The following is a 21,561-nucleotide window of genomic DNA, read 5'->3' on the forward strand; positions in this document are numbered from 1 at the left end:
TAACTATATGTTAAACCAACAATACCAAAGTTACCTTAGGAATAAAACTAAGTCAAAAAAGTGCTCTTTAAAATAACAAGGCTATGAAAACCGTCCAATAAGAGATGCTTCTGTTAAAACTAAGAACACAAATTCAACACTTGGTGTATAAAACCTCAACACACAAAGAGGTTACAAACGCCTGCAATGCCCATACATCCTTGTTTTGTTCATTGCAACTGAAGGCAACAGTCTAAGCTGTCAAGGAAATGAACAGCTTTAAGACGGCTCAAAAACCCATACTTAACATTTCTTGCAAACATGACGTCCTCCCTTATTTAGCAAAGTCACATAATAACTTAGCTTGCTCTTCTTTAGTCAATGAGTTGCTATTATATTACTTATTTAATATATATTACTTATTACTAGTGGCCAACAGGTTTAATCATGAAGTAAAACATCCCTTCAGGATTGATTTGGATGTATTATCTTTGATAATGAAATACAGCGAGATCTCAGAGGTGAGAAGGAGTAACCTAGAATAAGATATGAACAAGAAGAAATATTTCCCAATAAAATACCTGCTTTCTTCAGGAAATACATATGCAGCACTGCCATTGATCTGAAAGGGGTCATTATCTTTATCGTGGTTTAAAGAAGCCACAAGAGCTATTCGATTCTGCTGTATCTCCCACTGACGAGCAATATTACAAATCGTTAACCGTTTCTTTTCCTGAAACAAGATATAAAAGTCATAATAAGTTATGATGGTGCAGTATCAACACACTTGTTTGTTCTGAAAGAAACATGCTGTTTAATCAAAACATTGTAAACGCTTAACATTGAACAAACGATAGTACTGGTTGGTGGTTACGCATTAAAATCAATGCGTCATTCTAGTGCTATTTTGCATAACTGCCAGCCAACAACGATTTCACAAAATTTGCAACAACAAACAAGAAAAGTAACATAAAAAAACCCACAATTTGTGAAGGAATAAAATCAAACTATTTAGTTCGAATAATCACAGAAGTCTCATTTTGGCAGTCTGGAGCTGCTTGTAATACTCCTCCCACGAAACTGGGCAGATTGCTTATACTTTCCTCCATCCTGCCAGAGTGACCCTAGCACTTAAGCCAAGACAGTTATGCAGCTACTGTAAGTTTTAGCATTAATTGCAATGTACTCTGCACGGGGGGAAAAACGTTATCTTCTGAAAAATGGAAAAAGTCAATTTTATAAAAACAGAAAATGAAGTTACCATCATGATAGATCTACTGTAGTGCTTGTGTCTAAGTTCAAATATTTTGCAACAGTTTTCCTAAGTAATTTTTATGCTGTATACAGGTCTTGTCAATGAACCAGTATTTCAAAAGTCAATACATACTTGTTCTTGTACAGTCATGCAAATCCTGTCAATTACCTACAACTCTATAAATTATTATTCTATTGTATCATATAGATAGCTATGATTTAATATATCCCATTTAGCATAGTTTAAAAGGTTAAAGAACAAGGTGCTTTGTAAGAGCTCCTGGACTGGCAGCTGAACTCTCAAATGAAAATTGTACAACATAAATAATATCAAAGCATAAGTTCACTGTTAGCTTCACTTCATTTGTTTTTTCTGAACCAGATATAATTCTCTGGGAGTCAGCCATCTCACACTACTCTCAATAAAATTTGAACAGTGACTTAGAATTTCTGAGAGGAAAATACTGTAGCGGAGCTTAGAATAAAATAAATTTACAAAGACAAAACATGGAGGAAAACAGTATTGGTCAAAGCCAATGATTTCTTGGTTTATAGTATCTTACTCTAAATTGATGTTGCTATAGAAATACAGCTTTCAAGTCTATATACAAAGTAACAACCTTAATTTAAAGCTTCCCACTCTTAGGAAGTATTAAAAAAAAAATAAGTTCTAAGAATCCTTTAATTTCTCTCATATAATTCATCACATCACTACTGGAACTGGAGTACAAACAAATGTCCTGATATTTTGAAATGGGAGGTAGGAGAGGAAGGCAAACCTGAATTTGCCCTATGTAGTATACACAGCAGTTCATAGGCAACCTGTGTATTTGCCACTAACTTTATCCATAAACAGGGGAAGGATAAAAGGTGCATACTCTTTGGATGTACTAATAAAATTTTCTACTTCAATGTTATGAAATACTGGATTGAAACAGCAACTACTTGTTAGCTTCAAATTGCAATGATCTCAAATTGCATTTAAAAGGATCTCAGGCAAAGTAAATCCCTGTTAAAAATTACTTTCTTAGAGCTTAAGACAGCCACCTTTAACACTGGTAAGAAATTGATAAAAGCCTGTCTAATATAATAATTTTAAATATCATTACATTAGTTCCTGTCTCCTTTAGAATATTTTGTCATCCTGATTAAGATACAAGAAAACAACACAATACTGAATAGGATTTAGAAGGCTAGAAAGGCTTTATTTGTTTTAAAATTGAATATTTAACATTTCTGTTTTAAGACAGACTCTATGGCTGGAAAAACAATCAACACAAACCACAGGTTTTTTTATAGCCCCTTTTTTACAAACAGAGAAGAAAATTTATTTTATATGCCTATGGAGAAAGACAGGGGACCAGGGTAAGCCTAATTTTACAATTTAAAATTAAGACTTTTGATACATTAAGTTTGACCTGTACTCACCATGGTCCTAGGTTTAATCTATAAAAGTAACATGTGACAACTCTCATGTTTTTACATAATTCCTTTTCACAGTGGGCGAGTTGTGGACACCACTGCAATGTAGTTCACTAAGAATGCTCCTCACAGTGCTCAGTGTTGGAGATGTGAAGTGTAAAGCACTACAAATGAGTATTTCTTTGATAAACAGAAAACAGTAGATGAACAATAATTATCAGTGACTGCTAGTTTGTGGACCCTAGCTATTTCCTTAAGAATAAAGAACAACGGCATATAAACTTTTCACGGTAAAACATATAATAACTACATGCAAATCCCTCATGCTGCAGATACTATACTCAAACACCATGATCTGTTTCCATGACTGATAATGCAGAGACAGATCTAATATACTTTAAACATTGAAAAAATGTCCATAGTTGTCTGACACTGAAAGGACATGGAAACTACTTCAAAAGTTTTCTTCTTCTGAAAGTTTTTCCATTTGAAAGAGCTCAAAACTCTATTTCACATTCAATTTCTGCAAAGAGTTAGTGAACACTAAATGCCCAACATCCTGGTTAGAGAAGACTAAGTGCCCAGCATTTAGAGACTTCACTGATGACTGGGCTCCATGTCACAGAAAGCAGGGGAAGTTGAAATAGTTAGCATTTTCTTCCAGTCACATTTAGAAAATTCTGTTTGTTCTGTAGGGTCAGGGTCTCCTTATAATCTCAACTACTGTACAGCTCTACTACTTTGTTAGCTCTCAGTTTTGGGCTGCTGGATTCCTACAGAGCTTTGAAAACTTCCAAGAATCATTTTACAGAAAGCAAATTTTAGAAGTGTGAAGATTCTGTTAGCAGTAACGATGTCTTGTTCCAGTACGTATTAAGTTCAGCCTCTGTTGGAAAGGAATTACATTCTCTGTACAATTTGAAGTACATTTCGAGCTTTCCTGGAGGAATAGGTTTTAAGCAATAAAAAAAGTCTGGAAGAAGACTCTTGATGAAGACACTCTGCTGATAGGGTAGACAAGTATCAGCAAGAGAAAAAGAAGAGATGACATTGCTGAAATTAAGGTTTTGGATGCTGTGAATACAGGCAAATACAAAACATCACCAAATCATGCAAAAGATATTGGTATTTGGTGCTTATGTCACTTAAATATTTGAAGATAAGATAGATACCTATTAAATTACAAAATCTACAATTTAATGTGGAAATCTGAGTAACAATGGCATTATATATTTTTTTTTTTTTCTGAGACATTTCCACTAGCAAAATGCACTGAGAAATCTAGGCCATGAAGACAAACAATCCCTCTGCTACAACGAAACATCACATCAATGGGTAAGAACATGAACTACAGACACTTTCAAAAAACACCTACTTTTTTTCCAGTCCAGGGACATGGTTAGCTTCTCAATAGCATCAAATAACACTATGTGTGAGTGTTATTTACTAATTCCCTATTTCTTTGATACTTAGAATCGGCACCAAAACTTCAAACATGAAGAGACTTAAAATACATTAGTATCTTATGGGGGTGGTGGTGGGGAACCAAAACGCCAAACCCACAAAAACCAAACCACAACACTGCTTAAAAAAGACTGTATCTAGATCTTATTTTGTTATATTGTTGTTTTGTTTTTTTTTTAAAAAAAATTCACAATATACGTGGATACAAATATGCAGGAAATCAAAATAGATTCTTAGGCACTAGACATCTATTCTCCCCCCTCCCCACCCCAATATATTTAGGTTCTTATTGTTGGGGTTTTTTTAATATACTTAAAACATCTGATAATATTCTGTTAATATTCTGTTTGTGTCTTATTTTTCCAAGTTGTATACATTTGCTACACTTCTCACAGGCTCCTGCAACTACTTTCAGTCTAATCTCCTTCCAGAAATATGATTTTACCTAGGCAACTTAACAACATGGATACATGAAATTTGTTTGTTGTTCTGTCTGCAAAATTGAAAGAGCTTTATGTATAACCATTACCAGCTGACAAAAAGTTTTAGGCACTTTTTTTCTCCAAAGAAAGCTGATTTGGAGACAGATGGCAATATTCACACAACAAATGGAATGCATATACTCTTAGATCCTTGAACTTTGGTCTCCTATTAGCAACATAGATCATTTAGTCACCAGCCCCATGAGAGTATTCTGGAGTGCACCTCAGTCTCCCCTGTCAGAGCTATTCCTTCATATGTATATAAGCATTAACCAGACCAGGTGGTCTGCTAGATAAGTGTTCTTCTGAAGAAGACAACAGCTGAAGTCTAGCTGCTGCTCTGATGACTGCTTAACTCCTTCCACAAAAAGGAACAACTTCAACAGGAAAGAATGAAGGAAAAACTGCTTCAGAACACCCTGCATGGCAGCAGTTCGAGCACTCACCTGAAATGGGGGAGACCAAGTTCAAGGAATCTGAAATCACTGAAAAGTCCTTTACTTTAGTCTGGATTTGCTTTATCTCTGGATTTGTGAAAATCAAGTTTGCCATCCTTTTACATACATCACACTGAAGTATTCAACTGCTGTGGTTTTTTTGCTAAAGTATAACTTGCATAGTTGACTGAAGAGAGTTTGTGAGAGCTTTCAGTTGTGAAGTGCACTGTTTAAGCTGTAAAAAAAAAATTAAAGAGGCATATTGGGATATGTAAGAACTACAGCAAAAAGTATTAGGATATAAATCATTGCTGTAAACTGGTTTACAGTAGGCTTAGAAAAGCCATAGAAAATACCTTAAGCAAGGTCTGTTTATGGCTTTCACGCTTCCTTTCTTCCTCTTTCCTTGCTGCAACAGATGCCATACGTCTTTCTTCTTCCTGGGTGAAAAAAGAAAACCATCTCATAAAAAGAAGTATTAATCATGTTCTGACAAGTATTACTGATAAATTATTAATACATTTTTGTGTTGGTATTTGAAATGCAGATTTTAAACTAACTACAATTTTAGGATTTTTAACATTTTAGTGTTTCTAAATATGATTTAAAACAATAGAATTGGTAAACATAAATAAATCAGGAAATACAGAAGAAATAGATACCTACTCAGATGCAAATACTGCAGATAAAGCTATTTAAAACTAGTATTTGTAAAGGTCTTTGAAAAAGTATAAAGCATAAGTATGACAGTAAAAAAAGTACATTTTAAAAATATAACAGTGCATTGTATCTTTGTAGCAGTTTTTGCAGTTAGTAGGGGTTTTTTTTGTAAGAAAAGACACGGAGTGCATGAGCTGAATTCTACTTATGTGCGAATCATGATCCAAGATTAATTTTTATCATTATAAACTGTCTCCAGGGGCTTACTTCTCTCAATCAGCAACAGAACTTGCGAAGAAAGTAATTTTTTCAACATTAACTATAGTACATTAACAGCCGAAACCAGGACACTTATCAGTATTATTACCTACTCAAGAAGAAGCTTCAAGAAGAGAGCCATGACTCCTAAATAATGAAAGTCATGTAAGTGAAGATGCTTAATTTTCCTGGTACAGCAACTTAATACTGCAGTACATCCATATTAGGTTGAATGCTCCCTGTTTACAGAAGTCTGAACATTCTCACAGCACGGTATTTTTAGAACATATATTTTCCAAGTAACAAAAGAAATGTTCACTGTGAAGTAAAAAGTGTAGAGTTCTTCCAAGACAAATATTTGGGAAGCATACTTTAACTTATTTTGATTTACTTCACATGCCATTTGGGTGTTTCCATTAAAGATATAAAGTATCTTTCCAGAACATACAAAAAGGGTTTTGATTTCCCTCAAAATAGAAAGCTCCTGTCCTAACCTTTTCACTTTCCAGAAAGACATATTAAGAAAATTAATGAAGAAAAATTATCAGAAAACATCATCAACCATGAAGACAAATTGATATGTCAAAATTACTATGTAAATAAAGCATGCTATGTTTACAGCATTTTAAGAGCCCCTAAGCACATGGGTGAATGTTTACTGGAAGATAAAACAGGAACTTCACACTTAGCATCGCTATTACATTTTTAAGAAAAGGATTTCCAAGGCATAAGGAGTTAGGTTCACATGGCAAACTTATTCTTATCTGTGTACAGTCCCCCTGAAACCCACTGACATGCCAGGGATTTTGACATCTATCTGAAATGTCATTAAACAATAAACTTCGCAATTGTTCCTCCATGTCTTTGACCTAATATGCATATATTAAACAACAGGAATACCTTAATGCAGATTAAGAGGCAGGAGGCTTTGCATAGACCAAACTTCTCTAACCCAACTGTATGCCATAATTTCCCTGGAACAGTTATTGGAAAGCCTTTTTTGTCCTGAAAGCAACTTCTGGCCTTTTGAGGGTGAAGGTTTGTTGGTTACCTCCTCTGTTACTGGGCTTTTCAGTTTTTCCTAAACAGGGTATTACCAAGGGGCTGGAGTCATAGAATTACAGAACAATCCAAAGTTAGAAGGGACCTCCAGAGATCACTAGTTGATGTTAACAGAGGATCAACAATAAATAAATAATTGAGTAAAATAACACACAAATACAGGCAGCCTTGGAGATCCCAATGCAATGAAATACCACAAAATAAAACCCAATACCTGAATGGGAGGGTTCAGGGTGAGGCTATGAAAATCATGAAATAAACCCCATGCAGTTACATGCCACAAATATGAAGGTATAATTAATAACGCAAAATAAAAATGTACTGTTCCTCAAGATATGCATCAAAATGTTATGAGCTACAAACATGATTCTCATGACAGCCATTTATCCCCGTTATGTGTTAGAGTACACTAAGTTTGTGTTTTCTTAAAAAGTCTTAAAATAAAATATAAATACTAGCAAACTACGTTAGTGATATCTTTCTATAGGAAGTGTGTTAAGAGTCATTTTGGGATTTTATTAATTTCCTAATTAAATCTCTTAATTTGACCTTGCATTTATGCTTTATAACTTGGCTTCCTAAAGAAACAAGCTTTTTACAATTTCAGTGTCTTAGTCTTCACTAATGACTTTTCAACACATTGAACGCATTAAATAACATTACTTAAAGTAACTTTAAAAAACTTAAACAAAAACGTTTTTTTGTTCCCTGTAAGTTTGATTATATATAATTGTGATGTAGAAAGAGAAATGTAAACTAGTTTTCACACCAAGAAAGGAAGCAGAAATTATCCATTCTATTTGGATACAGTTAGCCAGTCATCACAGACTCAGCTCCAAACTAACCAAGTAATTGTATTTTGCACTGCGGAAGCAAGAATTAGAGAACATAATGACACTAATCTATAGGAAATTAGCCCTCATTAATTTTATTACTTTCAAAACAACTTCTGTTTTTTGAGTTTCTTTTCAAGCTTTAAGGCAAACATCCACAAAGTTCCTCAATTCAGCTTTCTCTCAGCTTCCACAAATATGTCTTCTTGCTCTATCTTCCATCTCAAAGCCTTCCCTTAATCCAGTCCAAATGCATGCTTTATGACAGTCTTCTACACATGAGCATCTACTGCCCTCACTCAAGACAGTCCAGTAAAATGGAGTGAAATGAACTAATGCAAGTTACATTCCAATAACAGTCTTTTATTTACGAAATAAGACTTTTTTCTTTGATTGAGTTTTATCCTAATTACAGACATTAAAAAAAAATACTATTTCTTTTACAAAAGCAATTAGCTCAGCCTAAAAAGAAAATATATCCTAGTTTTACTCAGTATTCATAAGGCAGAATGATAGATAAAACATCTGAATAAAGATCAATGGCCAAATCTACTTTTTATGGCAATCAAATCTGTATACATTTCTTGGTTAATCTTACACAACACATGCAATCAATCTTGAAAAACACATTCCCCCCAAAACCCCCTGAGGTACAACACAAAGCCCTCAACCTTGCCACAATTGATTTTTACTATTGCCCCTTCTTCTGTTTTAGCTCCAGCTCTTTTCAAATTCTTTCTATCTCCCTTTTTCTTTGTTCCCTCTCATTATGCTGCTGCTGTTGTCCATAACTTTGTTTCATCTGTAAACCAAACCTTGCTGGACAAGGGGGGATACTTTTCCAGGAGGTCGAAGTGCCAGATCATTACAAAAGGACTTGGATGTCCTCTTGTGTACTGATATCTCCTCTGTTTATTAGTTCTCCACTTCCTATCCAAAAACTTAAATGGCTAAGAAGCAATCTTCACCAAAAAAAAAAAAAAAAAGGAAAAGAAAGGAGAGAGAGAAGAGGGAGGAATATACTTCCTAAAGAAGCAGAAGTCTCACCTTCTGCAATAAGATTTTGAGGCTACAGGTTTACATGCTTAGTGTGAAGCAACAGTAGCAACAGAGCACAAGAAGAATAAGGCACATGAAAGCTATTCCCACCCTTACAAAAACTCCCCAGGGGAGCGGAACGCTAGCTGTAGCCTTGGCGTGCCGATAGCGCCCCCTGCTGCTACAGCAGCACTACCGTAAGCGTAGCACCACTGATTTTAGCTAAACCTGTCATTAGAGCATCAGTCGTTCCAGAGTTAACGACCAGCACGACCCGAGAAGGATCCTAAAGACACCACAGAGGAATCCACATATTCTTCCTCGCTACTGCTCTACTATTGTTCAAACAAGTTCTTTTTCAACAAATGATACCATTTAAGTCACAGGAGAAAGAGATGCCAAGTTAGCAGGCAAGGAATGGGGCACTTAATTTCCATAGTACATCTACCTTAAAATTATGCAAATATTTTTACTATAGATTAGAAACAGCTACAGTATACTTAATATAAAATACTGTAGGTAATGAGAGAGGAAAAAAAGACAATATGAAGAATGGCCTGGAATATATATTTAAGCTTTCAAGGCAGAGAGGCTCAAACACAGTACACTTAAAATACACAAAATTCATCTCACTTACACTTGCAGAAGGCAGACTACTTTTTATTATGTATACTACAGAGGCTGATTTTACAGAAGAAGGAAGTAAGAATGTAAGGATGGTTCTAGCAAAAATATAACCATGGAAAAAAACAAGTACAACATTTTTGACAAATCGTTCTTTAAGTGACATTTGACAATAATATATCCATTTTTCACTTTTAGTATTAATTTAGGATATTTTTGCAAAACTTGGTTTGAGAGAAATTATTACCATCCACAAGAATTACTCTAAAAGTTCCTGAAGTGTCTTATTTTCAAGCTGAAAGAAAAAAAAAATTAGGGATCCTTCCCTAATAAAACAGAACACTCCATGGTGCTGATGGAATCGATAACGAATTCTATTCTGGATAAGCCAATAGAACCTACTCCCTGATCAGCAGAGAAATGTCTAAGCAAATAATCAAAACCAAACACAGCTCTCACTTTAAGCATCCAAAACTTATAAAACCTCAACGAAAAGAAGCAAAGTTTAACTGTTAAAAAGATGCACCTTGTCTTTCAATTTGGGAGCCACAGCACATTTAAAAAAAAAAAATATACACACACACACTATAGATTACATATACACGCACATATATAAATACATACACTTCACGAATTCTGTTGGGAAAGTGTATTTAAAGTGATGGGTAGCAAGTGTTCCCAGTTAATTTCTCAGTAAGGAAAATGCACGTTTCATTCGTATTTTAATATTTTCTTACATGTCTTGCATAACAGTAAGCAGATACTGTCTGCAGACTGAAGGAAAAAAGATAGGTCACAGCTAAACTGTAAGCGCCACTGGACAGGTCCACTTTTTCAAAAGTTCAAACTACAAAACTTACTAAAAAAGCTTCAATGCCCAGAAAAAAACATCTTAAAAGAATGGAAATGACTACAGATGCAACCTGAGCCTGCAATTGAAGTACATTGCAGTCAAAGCCCATAAGCCTATTTCACTGAACAATAAATCAAGTCACATCACCTCACAACCAAGGTGGACTGAAGGTTTAACTCTTACAGTTACCAATGGTTAACACAGGTGACACACTAATCTGCCCAGCCACTGTAATTCAGGCTCCTCCCCGCTTTTTAAGCACCTAGATTGATCTACAGAAGTTTGAGAAAGGAAAAAAATTTCCATTGACTTGATATTTTAGATACACAATACAAAAAGGATGGGCTTTTCATCTGAAAAGTCATCTTCCAGTGTGGACAATAAGTGTTTACAGTCTTAACAGTGAAACTTTTTACAGGTGACTAACCTCCACTGATTTCACCACCACTGGGTCCATGCCTCAGTGGTTTAAGAGCTTAAATCTTACATTCAAAAATGGCTTAGGAATTAGATGGCCTAAAAAACCACCAACTTCCTCACAGTCAGGGTTTAAAAGTTGTCATAATGTGATGCAATCCCTTGAATAAAGGCAAATCTGCTCCGACTTACGAAATAATAGAACAATTACAACACAAAAAAAAGTTTTATTCAAAGCGCAGAGTATTTGATTTTTAAGGCAGCTGTAAGTTTCTGAATAGTTCCCTAAGGCAGAGGCAGTTACCACCAGACTTTTGCTCCGAAGTTCCCTCTCTCCAGAGAATGCTAAAGAAAAGACGTGGCACCAAAAAGCATATGTCTTCTTGAAAACCAGTATGAATAAAGCTTCAAAGTCTCTTACACACTTTTGAAGATATCCTTCTGGTTTTATTCTTCCTTGAAATAATTTTCTTGTCCCAGGAAAGCCAGCAAGTAAAAGAAATGTTAAAAGCAGAAGTAACAAGTGTGTAAAACTCAGTTCTTGAGCAGAAGAGCTTCTCAACAGGTTAGTGAAGAACTCGTAGTCAGAAAGAACCAACATCCTTGTCCAACTCCCAGTTCTTTACAAGACTAAGCAACCCATAAGTTCAAAATAGTCTGGATGCTCTTCAGAATAATGGGGAAGAGATCCTATAAATGTAATTAAAGTTCAGGCATACTAATCAAGTGAGAAAAAACACATACCCAATACTGTACTGCCATTCCCCCCCCAAGTTTACCCTTAGAGCCGATGGCAACAGTATGTTGCATTACCAGGAAGACTAGCTGGATTTGGCATTGCCAACTCCCTAATTTTACCACAAACTTCATGTACTTGTTATTTTTCTTAAAGTCCCAGCTTCTTAAGTCATGTGACTGTCTGGATAACACAGTTTTTAGTCGAGAAAACATATCGCACTCTCTACATGGAGAAAATGTTAAAAAAATTCTCAAGGTTCAAAAACCAGAAGGCAGATAAAATGAATGCAAACCACATTCTTTTTACACAGACTTATGAGCAGCACAACTGGTGAAGCCTGGTTTTCTATGGCTTTTTGTCTTGTGGTTAATTCTCTGATATTTAACAAGGTGCAAACCCAGATTAAGTTTTTTCCATGGCTGTGCATTTCTAATAGCTTTTTCCCCATACAGATCCCACAGAATCTAAAAAGGAGTTTGAGCTCTTTCTACAGTTTTTCCCATCCCTGAGAGTTCTACTAGGATCTGTAGGAATTCTACCAGGATTCTATCTTGAGGAGGCGTAGGGAGAGAGAAAGACATTTTCTTTATGTGACTCAAGTTTCTGAAATAATACTGAGAAAACGATCTTTTTAAAAAGCAAAGCAATTAGCAACTATTCAATTAAGTCAGTATAAACCAAAAAAAACCCCAAAATACAAAAAAAAAAAATCCCAAAATACGAAAACCATAGAACATCTGCAAACAAACAAGTACTTAGTGTTTTCTATGCTGGGAGTAAAACCCTCATGTCCCTAAGCATGAGAGAATTATTTTTCAAATTAATGTTTTCCGCATACATGTTATATTTTACCTCAGAAGTGGCTCTTCTATACTCATGGCAGGTTGGCTACAGGACACAGGACAGATGGCAAAACAAGAGGTGCAATTTACAATGCAGTACAGCCTTTGCACAAACCAAATGAGCACCTGGTCAAAAAAGATAACACTGCAACGCGGTTGCGTGTAAAGCATATTATATTTGTTATTTTGCTGTTGGATGATTTCTCTTGTAAGAATGTCATGCTGTTGAGTAGACACAGAATAATTAGCATGGCTATTTCTATATTAAGAGATAACACAGTTGCATTACTGGTAAGGCCCCCAGCGACTTCCCTTCATTGTCTACCTCACAGTGTATTTTCAAGAAGTCTGTAGGAAACTTAGTTGTCTGCAAGTCCTCTCTTTCTTATCAAGAAAGTTACTTGAACTTGAGCAGCAGAAACAGAAATGAATGGGGAGAGTGGGTTAGATCAGGAAGGGAGAAATACAGACAGAAACACAGAAATTGTGTGATCACCAGGTTTCCTTAGGGAGACAGACTAAAAAAACCAACAAGATTTTTAAGTGAAAAAAGATACCAATAAGACCAATTTTAGGGTAAACAGGCTATTCCTTTGGAAGAAATATGCTGTTCCTTTTCAGCTATGCAGCAAACCAGTAAAGACTGTGTTGAGGAAGTTCTAAGCAAAAGCTTTGCAGATTCTCTCATGTCGCATGGCAATTGATCACATGGTATTTACCAATGAAGAGTTTAAGCGTTTAAAAATAAACAGGTTAAAATGAAGTAAAAGCACACCCTTACATAATACTGAACAAAAGAAAAAAGGTCAAAGTTTTAAATATTGTAATGTCTATATACCAATCAATTCCATATTAAATTTTAAAAAATTGGTGCTATTTGTAATACACATACATACACAGAAAACCCTGCATTTCACTTCTGAATTGAAGGATCTATTAAGTTTGACAAAAACAGAAATTCCTTACTGTGATTCTCTTCATATCTAGCTGTCGGAGCTGCATCATATGATGGAGAACAGTGTGTTTGTACCATGTCTCCTGAGCTATTGGGTTGCCATCAAGGGTGATATCTGACAAAGATGAGGAATCAGCAAGGCACAGAATATCCTCAAAACTGTAACCAAAAAAGTTTAAAGTTTTAATGTCATAGAGTGGGAATAATTTTGAGACGGAAGATTTTATTTCTTAAGGATAGAACATTATTTACCTGTACTGAAAAAACCCCACCCATCAACGTTGTGTATGACAAATCAAGTTATAAGCATTTTGAAATATCAACATCTGCTGCTGTTAAACTATTTAACCTTTTCCCATACAGGTAAAAAGAAATGCAGAATGAGGAGAACTTGTTAACTATAGGAGTATAGTTTCACCTAAAAAAACTCCTAAAATATATATCAACTCCTATTGTAAAAAATAATGCAAGGTGTATTTGCCATTAAAGCCAGAATGAAAGCCATAGAAAATAGAAGAAAAAAGCAAACCACAAATACCACAGAATGATCCTGAGTGTCTGCATCGTCATCAAATATTGGAAAAAAAAACCCCAACAATTACAAAAGCATTATATTATCTTCAAAAGAGGTATGTCCATTGTTCTGAGTTCAATCTACAAACAGTAACATGGTGGCTTTTTATACAACATCTGATTTGATTTCCTGACAAAAATAACTGGCATGTGTAAAATGTATTTAGAGATTTACAGCCTGTATCATGTTCCTTTCATTGAGGATGGAATGTGAAAATAAAGCAGTTGACTCAGATAAATAGTAATTTTAAACAGAAAAATATTTAACTTGATTTCAAAAAAAGCTGAACAGTTATAGAAGTAAATATGACTCCCCAATGCCTCCTACAAAATTGATTACAGTGTATAAATTTACAACGGTGCACCCATCCTTATGCACTTCAGCCTTCAAAAGTCAAGTCTGTGTTACTAAGTTAAGTAAGTTCAAGTGGAAAGTGTGAAATAATTTGACTTGGTACTTTTGGGAATGAAGTTCAAAAAAACCTCAAAGTTACAGAATAATCAGTGATGATCACATAAAAATTTAAACAGATGATCACTTTACTAGATAAACAAATACTTAATAACATTCTGAAATAAGAGACTATTTCTGAATTGGAAAATATGGAATTATTGCAATTTTTTTAATATTCTCACAATCTTCCTGATTGCATCAACTGGTTTTAGTTCTTCTCACTCTCAGTGGCAGGAAAAATCTTCCTCCACTAATACTTGGAAGGATACCAAACCTTAACTATGCCCTGAACTTAGGGATCGGAAATCACATGCAGTACAGATGTTCATTGTTAAGACTATCACTGAATAAAACGGCAACTGCCTTCATCATTGGTATCACTCAACTTTCAAAGCAGCATATGATGATCTGCTGAGGACTAACATTCAGCTTCAAAGGGCTTCAGACCTACCAGAATGTCGGATTTTAAAATGAGATATTCCTGAAAGTTTCTAGGTATTAGATAAAACGATTTCTGCAACAGCAACAAAAAGAGGTAAGAATAAAATCTAAAAATAGTATCACCAAATAGCAATCAGTCTCAACCATCAGAAGAAAGGCCTGGATACCAACATAAGCTAGCAGGAGTAAAGAAATTACTTAATAAAAGTATCAAGAAAATGCTGTACGCAATTAGTACAGCATGCAAGTAACTTCTACACAATATACCCAACGGATTGAAGTGGAAGATTCTACTACCCTTCTGCTTAGTATATTAAAACAACGTAAGAGCTGATGGAAAGTGAACCGTGTACAGAAGAAGTCAGTGAAGGTGCTTAGCATCTCTGAAGAATTGGGTGTTTTGTACATGTGATAAAGACTACAAATCTGATTATAATTTTCTGCTTCTTTTTCTGATCCAGTTTCCTTTCCACAAAAGTGCTTGCATAATCACATCTTTGAAAGATCAGGCTGACCTATTACTTAAAATACATACTCAACATGTCCTGAAGAGACAGTCTTGCCAAATGACACAGAACTTAGTAAAGCAAATCCATAAACATGTTAGAAAAGATAACTGAATTTCCAGTGGGCCACAATAGATTTTGCTTGACAAATATGAAATTTTTTTTTGTTTTCAAAATTACTTTCAAATAATGTAAATATCTTTATTAAAAGCATTAAATATATTTATTCCAAACACTTCCCACTAAACATTTAACCAAACAGTACTTCTGCCATTACATATGATTTACAGATTTTTAATTAAACCAATCTCATCAGGAAATGACAGAAAAGTCATGTTTGCTAGCGTTTCCAAGACCGTCCACTTATACATACCGCTGTGCTTTGAAATTCTCAGTGCTTCAGCATACCAGAACATTCAATGCGGAGCTAAAACAGATGTGCTTGCTTTATGCTGCTTTTTAGCTGCCCTAGTAGCAGCTGAACTTTAGAGCTAAACAGCTATGTTTTCACATCTTTGTGGAGCTTTAGAAATTCAATGTAGAAAACCTAGTACATTGTACTTGTCACACTGGCATCCCAATCCTAAGCCAAGCAAAGCTTTAATGTAATACACTTACCAAACAGACTGCATACTTTACAACCAAGCTTCTGTCTGCTTCCCAGTACGCAGACTGCTGTGACAGAGCGAAGTGGTGACCACCCTATGGGAATCAGAGGCCACATCTCAATGCTCTCCCTAGCCTCTGTTCACCACAAAGGAGTCTTTAACCTGCTCATGAAATACAAAGCAGCTGTGGATGAAGCAGTTTCAGACTGCCTCAGTCAATCTTCCTGAGTGGAATGTCTGCTTCTCTTTCCAAAAAACCTTCTCCTGCAGGAGTCCCACCAAACTATGGCAACCACCCCTCCTTCCTGTCTTTTCTTCCCAGATGAATTTATCTTTGCTAAAACAGTAGTTTCAGCAGCACAGAAACAAGTTGTGAATTTGAGCTAAATTACCAAAAAGCATTTTCTGGAAAACTTCTCAGAATAGATCAGTTTTACATCTTGTGTGCATGCTCAGACTCCTGCATCCAATCCTCCCCTCTGCCTGAGGGGATGCAAACCCACTTCTGCCTCATACAAGAATGTGGCAATTACTAAGCAGCAGAGTATTCTGGAGTGGTATAATCTCAACCTCCACCAGTGATACCCATTCACATTTACACATTTAGTAGGCCAGAATAGGACACAAACGCTTGTCCTCTGCTACAGCCTACTTAGGAAGATAGTTGTTCCTTCTCTATTCAAATTCAATTATGCAAATGTAAAGCATGTTCCATAAAGGGGAAAAGCTCAAGAGAAGAGAAGAAAGGCAACATACTCACTAGTCTGACAGAACACCCAAGAGGGAACTGTATGTTCAAAAAACATTTAGTCAGAGACAAAAACTTGGGTTTTCCCAGGTTTCTAACCACTAAACTACTGATGTAAACAGATGTTACTACAATCAACCTTTCATTGCCCTTCTACTGCTTTTGTTCAAGTATTCAACAACAACATATTTATAAATTCTCATTCTGCTAGGAAAAAAGGTATTTTCCTGTTTTTATTAGGCTAAAAACATTCCTTCTCTCAGGTTTCCAATTCAGCAATCAAATGAAGAAAAACAACTACTTGTCCTTTGAGCTGGTATCCAACTGTTTCCATATGGCTAGACAATATGCCTTACTAAATGAAAAAGTCAACAGCGTGCCAACCTGGACAGCAGTGTGACAGTGAAAATAATCTAATTCGTTTTCGAGATTAAAAAATGGTCTTCCCTGATTTCACATTTTGAAATATGAGCAATAATCCTCTTTCTGCATCGCAATGGTATATCTTTCCTGAAGAAAAGAGTTTCTGTAATCTCTTCCCAGTACCACATAACAAATTCAAAATGGAATTTCTCCCCCTTCTTTACACACTGAAGTAGTAGTTTATAACTGCTAAATTTTTTTTGACTGAAGCCAGAGGTAGGACTACTTTTGTTTCAGATCAACACCAATTTCTACAGCATTTGATTTTAGTGTATTATCTTGTCAATACACCAATTTTTACTAAAAGCTCTACAGAAAAGCAGCAGCATTCTGACACCTCCTCTGAAGCATGAGGGAAGAACATGAGTTATTAAACCCATGACAGTTTCTCATGCCTTAAATAGTTACAATTTCTAAAAGGTATTCCTGAATCTTTTACTGAAATATTAATTCATATATGTCAGTATGTATCAATTTAATACTCAAGGATTTTTGCTGACATACAAAAATAGGAAAGTAGCAAAACCTTCCAAGGGAACACTGCCTCAAAAATGCTACTGTTTTAAAATGATCGCTAATAAAATATTTTAATGAACCTGTAATGTAAATATACCCAGATTTTGACAATATACTTAGCTGTTTGTTTCCATTTGTAGGTTTTCTCTATGCTCTTACAGATAAATGAATCACAACAGCTGTGTATCAATTTGATTTTCTAAAAGAAAAGTCATTTGTATAGATACAGCTGCTTCTGGGAAAAACAGTTTTTAAAATTACCACATGGCACACAGCAAACCCAAGCAAGCAACTCATAAAAACCACATAAAATCATTTAAAAGGATTGTAGCAATGTTCATATCTAGCACAGCAATTCACTGATATTATGGTTGCATATAACTTCTTCAGTCAGTTCAGACAGTATCAAGCCAAGCATCAGAACACAGACGGTCAAGAGTATACTTTTCTATTTAATCATTTTCCTGTTAGAAGACATATCTATTACACAACTCAATCAGGAATTAATGGCAGTTTTAGCCTATTTCATTTAGAAGTTTTCAAGAGGGTTGTAATTTCAAAACTCCAAGCTAAATGTGATCATAGAAAGAAAATTGTTTGTTTTTCAAATAATGTCTGGTAAATAAAGAGTTAAACTGATACATCCACCTACCTACGCACATACTTACACAAAACTTACAGAAGAGCAGTCTTTCGTTTCACATTAAGATTTTATTTTTATGCCAATTCCTTCCACAAATTAAAACCAAATTACATATTTGCATGAATATTCTAAATAAGTATTTCCAGCTTACATGAAAACCAAGACTAGATCTAGCAATAGTTCAGCTGAAGTCCCAATGAATAAATGACAAGTCATGATAAATTACCAAAAAGGCAAACTACTGATTACATAAAGTTTGAGAAATCTACTTTAAAAACCTCACAAAAAGAATGAAATATTTTTCCTTCTTCAAACACTGTAAAAATAACATGAGTTTGCATAAAACAACATGAGAAAGAAGTCAAAGGTACACAAAATATACCAAGTATATAAAAAGATACAGAAATTCCACTAACTGCAGTGATGCTCCCTGATGGCAAGGGAGCCAGCTACTGCAGTCTCCTCATTGTTCTTGCCAAGCTAAGACAGAAAGAGGAGGCGTGTTTCAATTCTGGAAATTATTCTAGAGAGGTAAAATGTTAACCCCCTCTCTAGCAGATTAATTAAGGGAAGAGCATATTAAAGATTCCTGCAGCTCATCTCTGCTTTTTTTTTAAATGCTTAATAGCCATGAGTATTTAAGGAGATCTACTGCACTGGTACTTTAAGAAGCTAAGGAACACAGACAAGTAGGTTGGAGCTGTCTACGAAAACCATAATGCAGGTCAACTTAAAATATTCAAGTACCTATTACAATAAAAGCTCATATGATGTATAACATTTTACAGAGAAAGCAGATGCCACAAGAACAGCATGGTATTTTCAGTAATTACAACACAAAGCATCTTTCCCCTATGCCACGTTATTTTATTCTAAGCAAAGGCGGCTAGTGGTGATTAAGGGATAATAAAAGGACATACCAAGCTGAACATAACGCAGGTACTTTTTTTTTTTTTAAATATTGGCACAGACTCCAAAAATGCATGATTAAGTAAAAGCATAGAAGACAAACATTTCTATTTCTTACAAAATGCACTTAGTTAATTTGAACTATAGAAGCCCTGCTTTGAAAGTTGAGCTATTCTGCTTCTGCCATTTGGTTTGAAAGGGAAATAACCATGAATATACCTTGCAGACTTTATTAATATAGGGACAAGTAAAAAATAAGCATGAAAGAACCTAATCCTCATAAGCAGTTATCAGCAGTTTGTGTAACTCCATAAACACAGTGATTGGGTATTAAAATGTAATATGTACCTTGTGTAATGTTGCTTTAACAGATACATAGTTTAACAGTAAAACAACATATTTACAAAACTATTTTTAATTTTTATCATAATTGTAAATAATATGATAGCCTTTAAATTAAAAATATAAGTTTCTTGGTAGAATACTCATAGTACAACTACATCTTGAAACACTTTGTGTTTCAAGAATTTTTATGTTTAAATGAGAAAATAGCATAATCAAGCCATTGTTATCTGATATGTTACAGAAAAAAAGTCTCTGCATTCATAGTGTTTCAATTCAAATTTTAATGAAATACAGCTCCGATACTTCAAATGACTGATAGGAAGCAAACTGCTATTTCCCTTACCTAGATATATTGTTGAAGCTGAGGAAGAGACGTTGGAGACAGGGCAAAGTATCCACATCTTTCTAGAAGGAAAGATAGAGGCATAAATTCAGTAGCTGGAAGTAGCTTTTGAACCCCTCTACTTAGAAATGAAAGTATTGCATCAGGCAACATGCTAATAGCCTTGCTTGCAACATTGATTTCTGTTCAATGTGCAGCTCCATTTCTCCCTACTGCAGACTGCAAGGGAGTGTTTTGGTGCAGATATCTACTCTGCAGAACAAGCTGCATCACTTGCTAAGCAAATGATGTTAAAGAAAAGAGGATAAGGCTGCTGCTGGTTTTTGAACAGGCTTTTGGGAAATAAGCCAAGGTGCTGCCTCAGCATTTAAGCTGCAGGATAAACACATTGTAAAAAGTTCACTTTGTGACCATGCTGAAATATGATTTTTTGAAGTGCAATACAGCAGTGCAGTTAGGACTACCAAACAGCAGTGACTTTTCTGCCAGAGAATGATCTGAAGGACTCTGTCACCTTTACAATGAAAATTTATAAGAAGGAATGGGTTTCCAGAATGAGTAATTGCAAACTTAATATATGCCACTAGAGACCTTTGCAGAAAGCCTCTAAATAGCAAATAGCTCAAATATTGCTATGATGAAACATATGAAGTAAGATCAAACTTCATTTATAAAACATAAATTTATCATGGCCAGACAGCACAATCTGCAGTGATTCATATACCATTCAGACTGCCCACCTAACCCCTCAGTTACAAGTCTGCATCTCCTTACCCTACTAAGGAGTATACTCCAACTTGCAACCAGTGGACACAAACCTGTTACTTACAGCACAGGGAAGTATCAAGGTAGTGAGCCCTGTGACTTTAGCCACAAATCGAATCTACAGCCTTTCTTCCCTCCAACTGATTAGTGACATGTCTACACAGCATTCCAGAAACAGTTTGTTCTACCCAGACAGGTGAACACAAGGCAGCTCTAAACAATCTGTACAGCTGCTATTAACACAGAACATGAGCTAACACGCACTGCTGAGACTCATCGCTCTGTAGACAATAAGCAGGGCTTACTAGCTCTGGTCTGCACTTGCAATAGTCTTGGTTGAGAGCTGTTCTGAATCCTCCCAAATCAGACCATCGAAAGACTGAGTTCACAACAGAATTACATCTGGACAGCCCCTCTGTCCCTAAAGCTACTTAGTGTTGATGCTTAAAGGGGTGGGCACATATGATACAGGTGGATATATACATGAAGACGGGCATTGTAGGGTTGTGCATAGTAATTCTTAAGTAGTAAGGGTTTTAACTGAAAGAATTTTGCATTTGAGAATAAAAACATGGTGAACACCTTTACCAATTCTCCTTCGAGTCTAAAAATCAAGCTGCAGGTGACAAAATAAAATTCTAAGCTTTTAATACCTCAAAGAAATCAAGCAGATCTGTCTTTCAAACAAAAACACAGTTGATCTTCCTAACAGCGGACCATAATTCACAACTGGATGATAAGTAAACAGACATTCCATAAGTGACAGTATGTATAGATTTGTCCTTTTAATGCCATGAGACCTTTTGTAATCATTTATCCTGTCTGTTTGCTATTGTTCAGATTAGTCAGATTTCTTGAAGACACTTCCAATACTTGAAGATATGATTCTGCTATAAATCAGGCCTCAGGGCTGCCTTTTTAAATCCTACAGCTTTGGACAAACTACAATTTATTATTACAAAAATAAC

At 35.3% G+C, this 21,561-nt stretch overlaps 1 protein-coding gene across 3 annotated transcripts in view; it reads right to left on the reverse strand.

The window, feature by feature from the left end:
• LRRC49 (leucine rich repeat containing 49) overlaps nt 1–21,561 on the reverse strand; it is a gene marked incomplete at its 5' end in the record, with an annotated part of 52,126 nt that overhangs the window by 12,147 nt on the left and 18,418 nt on the right. For all 3 annotated transcript variants that reach the window (XM_082005232.1, XM_082005234.1, XM_082005233.1), the window contains 4 exons: nt 561–712; nt 5,395–5,478; nt 13,331–13,478; nt 19,829–19,890. In XM_082005232.1, coding sequence (XP_081861358.1) covers nt 561–712; nt 5,395–5,478; nt 13,331–13,478; nt 19,829–19,890 — 446 coding nt within the window. The remainder of the gene's footprint in view (nt 1–560; nt 713–5,394; nt 5,479–13,330; nt 13,479–19,828; nt 19,891–21,561) is intronic.

The sequence above is a fragment of the Phaethon aethereus genome, assembly GCF_964289735.1.
Source record: "Phaethon aethereus genome assembly, chromosome: 12".
Taxonomy (NCBI): Eukaryota; Metazoa; Chordata; class Aves; order Phaethontiformes; family Phaethontidae; genus Phaethon; species Phaethon aethereus.